Here is a 9826-nt window from a genome sequence, read left to right as displayed (position 1 = left end):
CGGCGCCGCCGACAGGCAGGGAAAGTGGCGGAACAGCTTGGTAGAGAAGGGGAAAGGCTGTAGCAATTGTGGGGTTGGGGTCGGCTGGCTGCAGGGTGACATAAAGAAAGGAGATGCCAGATGGCAGTGAGCAAGGGGAAGGCGGAAGCAAGCAAAAGAAGGGAAGATGCACCAACTCGGAGTAGGATACAATTGGAGCATCACCACCTCCTCGGAAACAACCCTACTAAAGGGAGAAGTAATCCACACAGAAAATCGGAAAGCAGACACAACAAGAACTAACCCTAAACTCAAGCGCATAAATAGACCTAGCTAGGACGGAAACAAGAAAGGGAAGCCGACGAGAAATGAAGGAAGAGAAAAGAAATCCCAAATCATAAATAAAATGGCTACTATTATTGCTGAATTACAAATAGGTTACAACCAAGGCCGCTTAACATGTAAAACAAGAACAGAACAAACAATAAAAGGCACTGTAGGATGATGACGAAGGTGGTGGTTGGCTGCTGAGCAACAGTTAGGAAGGTAGATGGTTGCAGGTGGGGAGACACAGCAAGTATGGCAACGGTTTGAGGGTGTGGGAGGCAGTCCAAGCAGCAGGTGCAGTTGGAGTGCTTTAGGACACAGTTGGTGGGCAAGGGGAAGGCTGCGGCACCGCTGACAGGCAGCGAAATGGCGGAACAGCTTGGTAGAAGGGGGAAAGGCTGTACAACTGTGGGGCTGAGGTCGGCTGGCTGCAGGGTGATAGAAAGGAAGGAAGATGGCAGATGGCAGTCAGCAAGGGGAAGGCGGAAGCAAGAAAAAGAAGGAAAGATGCACCAATTCGGAGTAGGATACAGCCGGAGCATCACCACCACCTTCTTGGAAACAACCCTACGAAAGGGAGAATTAATCCACACAAAAAATCGGAAAGCATACACAACAAGAACTAACCCTAAACTCAAGCACATAAAGAGATCTAGCTAGGAAGGAAACAAGAAAGGGAAGTCGATGAGAAATGAAGAGAAAAGAAATTCGCTCGATCTGGGAGGGAGACGCGAAAAGAAAGGCCGCTCCGGGTTGCTTGATTCCTGCATCAGTGCCGAAAACTCTGCTCTTGAGTCCATGGGGGAAAGCCCCGCTTCACACTATCTAAAAAGTTTCACAAGATTCTCCCAATTTACCATGTCCCCTAGCCTATCCTAATGTTGCCCACATCAATACCTTTATGCTTCTCCATCCAACACAAATATAGCAAGTGTACTCTCTTTTCACGTGGATATGTAATGTTGTCTAGTATCTTTTTTATCCGTATTAGTCAATTCTCTGCTTCAATCGAACCTTCAGTTCTTTTGAACAAGGGTGGACAGATCTTAAAACATCTTCAGTACTTATCCACAATAATATTATTACTTCCATTGGACTGATTTAGAATGTTGTATCAACTGTGTCATTGCCCCCATCATTCAGTTCAGAGTATTGGTGTTCACAATTATAGCAGGTGATAATTCTTCAATGACTACCTCTTATAATCACCACCAGCTTCAACACAATAAAAGGGCACTCCATATTGAAAGGCCCCTTGTCCCTACAACACCTAAATCTCGAGGGCCTCCTTATTAAAATTTATGCAATTCACTTCCTTTTGTAACCATACCAATCAGGTTCAACTCATCCTTGACATGGGACAAAACCCCACCATCCCGCGTATGCGAGATCAGAATCAGGACGGGAGTTTGTCTCAATGGTCCTATAGCAGGAATTATCCTAAGTGCTAACTGCTGTTGAGCCCTATGGACCACTATTTGTTTTACTTTGATTTATAATTAGAGTTCATTTTCTGACTTGGAATAAATATATTATTTAAGACATGATTTGGGGGATTTCACTTGCTTTAAATTAATAAGACTTGTTTCTCTATTTTTTAGCTTATGAAGTGTTGTATTCGGAGTTTTGTGCAAGTGGTGTGTCTCTAACTTGTTTGATACTAGGAGGTGGATCTTCCTTGCCTCCAGGATCTTGTCGGTGTCATCATTGACGGTTCTTCTTGCTGGCTTTGGACAAGACAGCAGTCGAACCTCTTTATTTCACGTCCAGTCTCCACCAACTTTGCAATACCCTCATTCCCCAATATCTCCACCTTAGATCTGATCCTTAATCACACTCTAAGAATCCTAGAATAATGTCAATCTTATATCAATATTTTGCATGTACCTCACTCTAATTATTATTATTTATTTTCCATTAAGGACAAGTTCATGTCGGTCATCAAGCACATACAGATCGCCAATTGACAGTGTAAAGGGAGGCTGGTATGTGTAGGACAACACAAAGAGAAGATGCATGTGACTGGATTCCACAGTGACATGGGTCATCGCAGACAAGATCATCATATCATACTCATCTCACACGTCAAATAACAACTCTCTTTCATCATAAAGGAGATCAAAGTTATTCCTTCCTTTCATCCTTTCATCCGTGAATGATCATTACACAACTTCTCTATCCTGATACAGAATCTGTTAGGACTTCTTTTCTCTGCAAATTATACAAACGGCGTCTTGGTGGTAATCTTCAAGCTACTAGTATATAAATCTAAATAACAGGTTATATGCAGGGCTCATTCAAGCCGGTTAAAATCTTCGAGTAGAACTTTTACGTATAACAATTTTATCAGCAAGTCATAATAAAGCCCTGAATATTTGAACTTTAAAGCAAACTTCCTCATTGTTAGGTTCCCACTATCACAGGTGATCTTCAGCATGGTAGACTGGAAACTAACGTGAGTGCTTAGCATAATGAATGACTCATGTTTTTCAATACATATTAACTAGGAATCTGGTGAACCTAATCTTCTGAGTTCAACTTTAAAAAAGATGAAAAAATAATAATAATGCTATATAAAGAAAGTAAACCATTTTTGTACTAGCTAAGCAGATGAGAAAAATCGGACCTGTGCATGGAGAGTTGAGGGATACCACAATCTACAGTTCTGATTCCAACTCCAGATGCAAGTATAGGACCAATGGTAGAACCACACCCCATATCATTTCTTACAACAAATTCCTACACCAAGTCAGCGTGTTAGAACATCATTCATCATTCAAAATAAAAAAAAGATTTTAGTGTTTCTTATATTTCAGAAAGAACCCCGCAAGAATCCCAAATCTAACAGAGATCTACAATGAGATAGCAACGCAACTATAGTGAAATGTAGCTGAGACTCCATCCCAACAGAAGAGTCACCTGCATGGATTTAAGAATATAAAGGTTTTTTTCTTATGCAGACATTTTACTTCATTAGTAAGAAAGCCACCAAACAAACAGAATTCAGAATCTAGATCAATAGAAGGGTATCAATGTCCCCTATAAATTTAGGAGAGAATTTGTGTGAGATAATCATATGAGAATTAGGTCTTTCTATGTGATAACAAACAAACAAAAAAGAAGATAAAAAATGGAAATGAACAGGTCCTTACAAAAAGAAAGCTGGGAGGAGATAGACAAGATTGAGAAGAAGAAGCTGACGATTAGAATTTGAGCAAACCAAACATCTTATATTATAAATATATTAAGTGTCCCATAACATGAGACTAGAAACCACATATATAAACTCAAGGCTCCATGCATGCCTAAAATGCATTAAGATTATTACGGAAAGAAACTAATGCGTCCTTGATATAGATCCCTAAGAACGAGTTGCTCGATGTCTCTGCTAGGGTTTACTCCCGTCGCGTCTTCATGGCGGCCCGAGTAGCACTTGTTACCTCTACTCCATATTAAAATTGCAGCATGCTCCTTAGTCGTGCTTCATCTGCTCGACTTCATCTGCTCCTTCGTCGTGCTTCGTTTGCTCGAGTCTGTCTGCTTCGAATTCGTCTGCATCAACTTCGCCTGCTTCAGTCCTCAACTTCGCGACTTTGTCTGCCTCGAAGACTTCAAGATTTTGTATTGTTTGACTTCGTCTGTCTCTTTCTGTGTTTCGTCTGCTTCAATTGTTCCCTTTCGTTGTCTGTGCTCGAAGAAGAAGGGGTTTTTTGTTGCCCTATTTTGTTGGCTTCAACTTTTGTCCTAAAGCCGCACCTTCGTGTTGGCCTTGGACCAGACGTATGCTATTGCACTTGCGGGTGATCACGCCTCAGTTACTCCTAAATTATGCTCTTTCACTCCTTCGTTTGAGTTGGCGGAGGACATCAAAAAACTTGGGAGGAAGAATGGGAAGCATGCTTTCTTTTTTATAGAAGCTAAATGTAATCAACTTGCTTCTTCCTGTCGTCTGAATTCGGTTGGAAAATTTTTTTACGTTCATCCCAAAATGGAACTTATTTGTAATGATTTTGAGCTATGCATCTTGTTGGGGAGTGGAAAATCGGACTTCTAGATGAAAGACACGTCCTTATTCAACTTAATAATAAAGAGGATTATACGCGCTTATTTGCTAGAAGAGTAATCTGTATTGATAACAGAACAATGAAGATCTTGAAATAGTCGGTGGATTTTGACCCACAGACGGAACCACCAATCATTCCGGTCTGGATTCGCCTCCCTGGCCTGAAATTTCACCTGGCCTGAAATTTCACTATTTCACTATTTTACTCAAAAAGTGTTGTACTCTATTGCCTCGGCCTATAATAAACTACTTAAAACGGACATTCCTACTTTTAATATTTCTCGTCCATTTGAAGCCAGAGTACTTGTTGAAAGAGACAGTACGTTAATCGCTTCTCAGGAATTTTGGTTAGGCACACAAAATCATCGATATTGGCAAAATGTTGTGATTGAGCATTTCCCTTCGTACTGTTCGAGATGTCGTATGTTCGACCACTCCAGTTCTCAATGATATCATCTACACCCTCATCTCAGATCAAAGAAGCAAAGTGCTCCGCCAGAGGAAGTGATGCCCCCCTCCTGATCTTTTCCAAGTTATTCATATTATTAATCATCAAAAGGATACCCCTGAAGATGCCACTATTCTCGCAGATAATATGTCAACCATTTAGCCTCCACACAATGCTCATGATGTAGATTCGGCGGTAGCTTCATCTTCCCTAGAACCTATCAGCGATGTAACGGGTGACAATATTTCTACTGTTTTGCTACCTCATCGGGTCAAACAAGATGTAAATGTTACTCAGACAAATGCGGTGCAACAACCTACACCTGTCCGACCATCTTTGGAATAATCCACTGATCAGATGAGCAATACTTGGATGATGAATGACAGATTTACATATCCAGGAGGAAGAAGAAAAATGAAAACCTACTTGAGCTCAAGAATCTAATGGATGATACGTTGTTACTTCGGATAATGGTACGCATCTCACCAATTTGTTAGCCACGCATCTCACCAATTTGTTAGCCGACTCCCTTCCAAGAGCTAGAGACAGAGGCAAGACTAAATTGGGTCGTCCCTAGCTTTTTGTGCGCTTTGATGGTTTGGTTTTTTTTTCTTGATCATATATGCACCTTTCCTTTTTTGTTTTGAAATTTTGTGTGAGTTGTATTGTGTGGGTTGGGTGCTTTCTTTTGGTCTCACTCATACAACATATCTGTATCTTTTACTCTTTAATATATTAGCCCTTGGGCTTTTATATATAGATTTTGTGTGTCGTACTCTTTAATAAGGACTTCAAAATTTTAGTTTGAGTTTAGACTAGTGCTAGTGGGGATTCGAGTGATGTGGGGAGGAGAGCGAGTTGTCACCTCCCAAAAGAGCTCTTCGGGGTGGTGGGCAGCCCAGGGCTTAAATATTATTTTTCGGCCCTACACCTAGCCGATATGGGACTTTTTGTCTGTGATATTCTCCTCTACTTAATCACGTGACGCCCTCGTCACAAATCGGCTCCACCGAGGGTCCCACCGAGGGTCCCACTGAACCATGGAACTGAACCATGGAGAGTCCACACACCTGGCAGACAGTAATCTGATCTGATACCACTTATCACCTCTCAAAAGAGCTCTTTGGGGTGGTGGACAGCCCAAGACTTAAATACTGTTTTTCAGCCCTACACTTAGCCGATGTGGGATTTTTTCTCCATAATAGAGTGCTATGAAGAGGGGAGTAAGCACTCAGATTACTAGGACGTAAGAAATAGATTTTTTGTTTTTATTCTTTATCATTTTTCTATTACTGTTTTTTTTCTTTTAACTGATTTTCTATAATTTTTCTTCTAGATAGATTTTTTTTTTTCTTTTTGATTAAAATTGAAGTTTTCATTTTGAACATTTATATTTTTTAATTTGTTTTGATTTTCTCTGAACTAGTTTTTTATTTTCTTTTAAATTTTTTATTTGATTTTAGCGCTTTTTTTAAATTTTCTCTTACTAGGATTTTTTATTTTTTTAAATTCTTTTTCTACCTTTTATTTCTTTTTAATTTTTTTAATTTCTTTTAATTATTTATGAATATTATTAATATATTTTTTTATTTTTAATTATATTGAATTCAATTTTCAATAATATAGTAAGTAAGAAAAAGAAATATTGTTTTTTAAAATTTTTTTGAAGAAGATGATTAGGCAAAACTGGAGATTGGATTATTACACATGATAATTTTTTAATATGCTGAATGTAAACGTGAGGACCATGCTATCTATATTTTATTTGAGTGCTTAAATTGAATCTTTTTTACTTGAGAATTAAAAATATTAAATTCAGATTTATAATTGAGTTTTTTTTTTTTTTTTTTTTTATAATGGGTTGATGTTCACTGATAATGCAATAAATTAGTTTATTATTTTTTTATGACGTATTAATAAATTACCAATATTTTTTTGAATATTCTTTCTAGTTTCAAGCCTACCCCTTGCTCCTCGCAAAATGACTGCGCTCCAGATTTTGCTTTCTTAACTTCTTATCCCATCTAAACAACTTATCTTTGGTGCATGTGCAATAATGTTAGCAACATCCTGTGGTATCACAAGATCAAAAAGGAAGAACGCAGACTTTATAGTTATAACCCTCCTTCCTATTGCTGTAACGTACTACCAAAGAAAGACTCAGATTAATCAACTACTTCTTTGAAATAGACACCTTTTTAATGCATGTTTTGGGCATAAATTAAAGTTGTGGTTAGATTTTTAAAACGCTAAAAACGTGAGAAGTATTACCAAGGAGGCTTAAATCTTCCGTTAGGTAATGGGTATATGTTGGCCTAAACAGATGGTCAACCAGTGCAAGCTCTATAAAATCGTTATATTAATTAGTACATGTTAATTGTTTTAGGAGACTTTCTTAAACATGCTTAGCTGTTAGATATCCTATTTCATAACTGATCTAGATATGAACACTTTGTACATCATGGAAAATCTTTTAAGCTTTTTTGAGTCAGTAGTATTGGATTTTTTTTATGATGAGATGTACTGCAATTTTTTGCTTGAGAACTTGGATAACCTATAACCTTAAATTGAATATTCACTTGGATCCACTAATCTAATAACATTTAACTCAAACTCCATGGAAAATTTTTTAAGCTTTTTTGAGTCATTTGCTTAGAGAAGTAGTGCACTGCAAAATGATCATGCATATACTTCCAACAGCAATATTATTTTTGCACTGATGGTTTTTTATAGCCTTAAAAATGGCGTAAAGTTATTCGATGGTGGGAAAAAAATATATTAAAAGGTTAAGTTCCATTGAAAAATATTTTCTAGAAGATGATTTCTTCGTACTAGTTTATAATATCATGGTTTGACAACTGAAGTTCCATCTTTGTTGTCCTAACAATGTCATAGTAATTGTTTGTGCATATTCGCGGACATTTAAGATTGTTCAATGGCACACAGGCATAATCTGTTTGTTTGAGTTTGATGATTCCTTAATATTATTCTATATTTTTCTTATATTATATGAACTTCATACTTTTCTTAAACATGGGGCTTATTTGGTTGCTTGTAGACGGAAAACATCTTTGATTGTGTAACTGAAACACTTTTTTTGAGGGAGTATTGAAGAGATTTGTGGAGTTTTAAATCATTCTTAACGTTCAATCATATCCAACAAAATGATGGATTTTAAAATCTTCTTTGTTTTTCCAAAATCATCCAATTTCAAGCAATTAAATGCGCCATTCTTGCATTCCTCTCAGAAGTCGTGTGTTTTTTATCGTCATTACTCGCCTGGTTTTTAACTTTAGTTCTGTTTGTTTCCTTAATCAGATTAATGCCAGCCCCTATAAAGATGGATGGATAATAAAAGTCCAGATAAGCGACTCAACTGAGCTGAAGTCCTTAATGGACTCTGAACAGTACACAAATTTCTGTGAAGAAGAAGATGCAAAACACTGAAGCAGCAATCATTTTGACTTTCATTTTCAAAATTGTTGCCCAGCATAGTTTAAATTTCACGTGAATCCAAGAAAGAACTCCTTGGAAGGATTCTGGATGGATGTTTGTTTGCTCATTGTGGTTTCATAGAGTTCTTTTGTCAAATTCTTCCCCCGGGGGTGTTCAATGCAAGCTTGCAGGCAGTACTTGTAAGAATTATTATTTGTTTTGGTCATTAAACTTTTTATCGTGATTTGTTGCACACGGAATCTTTGCATATGTTTCGGATGTTTTTTGAAGGGCATAATTTCTGCCAAACTTCAACTGCAAAAGAAGCTGACACCTCTTACTAATTTAATTTAGTTCTTTTCTGTTCCCTTTGATATTTTGTTGGCATTCCTATTACTAGGTGATATTTTGTTGTCATTCCTGATAAAGAAAAATTGTTTGAAAGTGGTAATTTCATTGATGATGCATCTCTACCTTTTATAAAGTCTACAACAGTATCTCATAGTTATAATAATCAACCTATTCTTCTACTTGAAATGGTTCTAGCCTTGTGGCTACTCCATCATAGTTGTTTTGCACTCCTGATCAAATGGACCGCTTCCCTAGCTGAAGAAATTATTGCATCAGGACACTTGATGCAAATTTGCATCGGGTGTCCAGTAACAAGGGGCCACATGGCAATTTGGACCCAGTGACATATACGGTTCGGGCTTAGGTTACCACGAGGCACCTTGTTATTGGACACCTAACGTTGACTGGGAGAACATTGCTGCCTCATTTGAGAATCTGGTAAGAGTTTTGTTAGGTTGTTCTGAATGCCGCCGACTTAAAAATGTATGTTTGGAGACAAAGCGTCTTAGGAACGTCTCAACATTTTATTGCAAGAATCGTTAATTTTTGTCATTTCAGAATGAAGATGATGAGACAACAAGATCATTGGATCAAAATATCATACAAGCGTTTATGCATGATGAAAGCTAACAAGAGAAAAAAGTTAAAACGACCGAGCATGGAACAATCGTGTCATTTGTCATGATGAAAGCAAGCAGAGAAATGATGGTTCAAAGATCATGTCTGTAAAAAGAATTGGACAACACCACCTGACTCCACAAATATTGCATGCAATAAATAATTTAGAATATGCAAGCCTTACTTGGAAATACATTTGTAAAATTAGTTTGGCTTACACCTATAGAAACTTGCATTTTGTTTTCAGGAAACAAATGAAATGCATTTATTCTCTTCTATTCATGTTCTCGGAGTTTGTATCTACCTAAAAGGTTGTTTCTTGGGATCTTATAAGCCAAAAACATATCACTCTTGTTGTTTAGTTTTCTACTTTCTCAATTGAGATCCTGAAGGACTTAGCATCATCATACTCTCAACCAATTTAAGTCCATAGATACAAAAGTACAATGGGCACTTTTAATAATCTGTTAGGACTTGGTGCAACGGAGCTCGTGAATCTCATGACATTGTCCAATATCAAAGTTTTTTTTTGATAAATTACATTGTCCAATAGAAAGACCTTTTAATAAATTTGAAAGACTTGGATGATGATTGTTTTCTCACAT

At 37.4% G+C, this 9826-nt stretch overlaps 1 protein-coding gene across 1 annotated transcript in view; it reads left to right on the top strand.

Annotated features, from left to right (window-relative positions):
- LOC110021056 (glycine cleavage system H protein 2, mitochondrial) overlaps positions 1-8321 on the top strand; it is a 33411-nt gene extending 25090 nt beyond the window's left edge. Inside the window, exon 4 of the mRNA XM_020719386.1 lies at positions 8136-8321. Coding sequence (XP_020575045.1) covers positions 8136-8264 — 129 coding nt within the window. The 3' untranslated portion in view covers positions 8265-8321. The remainder of the gene's footprint in view (positions 1-8135) is intronic.
- Positions 8322-9826: the final 1505 nt, after the last annotated feature.

This window comes from Phalaenopsis equestris, unplaced genomic scaffold (genome assembly GCF_001263595.1).
Source record: "Phalaenopsis equestris unplaced genomic scaffold, ASM126359v1 Scaffold000118, whole genome shotgun sequence".
Lineage (NCBI taxonomy): Eukaryota > Viridiplantae > Streptophyta > Magnoliopsida > Asparagales > Orchidaceae > Phalaenopsis > Phalaenopsis equestris.
The sequence above is the reverse complement of the archived record's forward strand: the minus strand, read 5'-3'. Positions and strand labels throughout refer to the sequence as shown.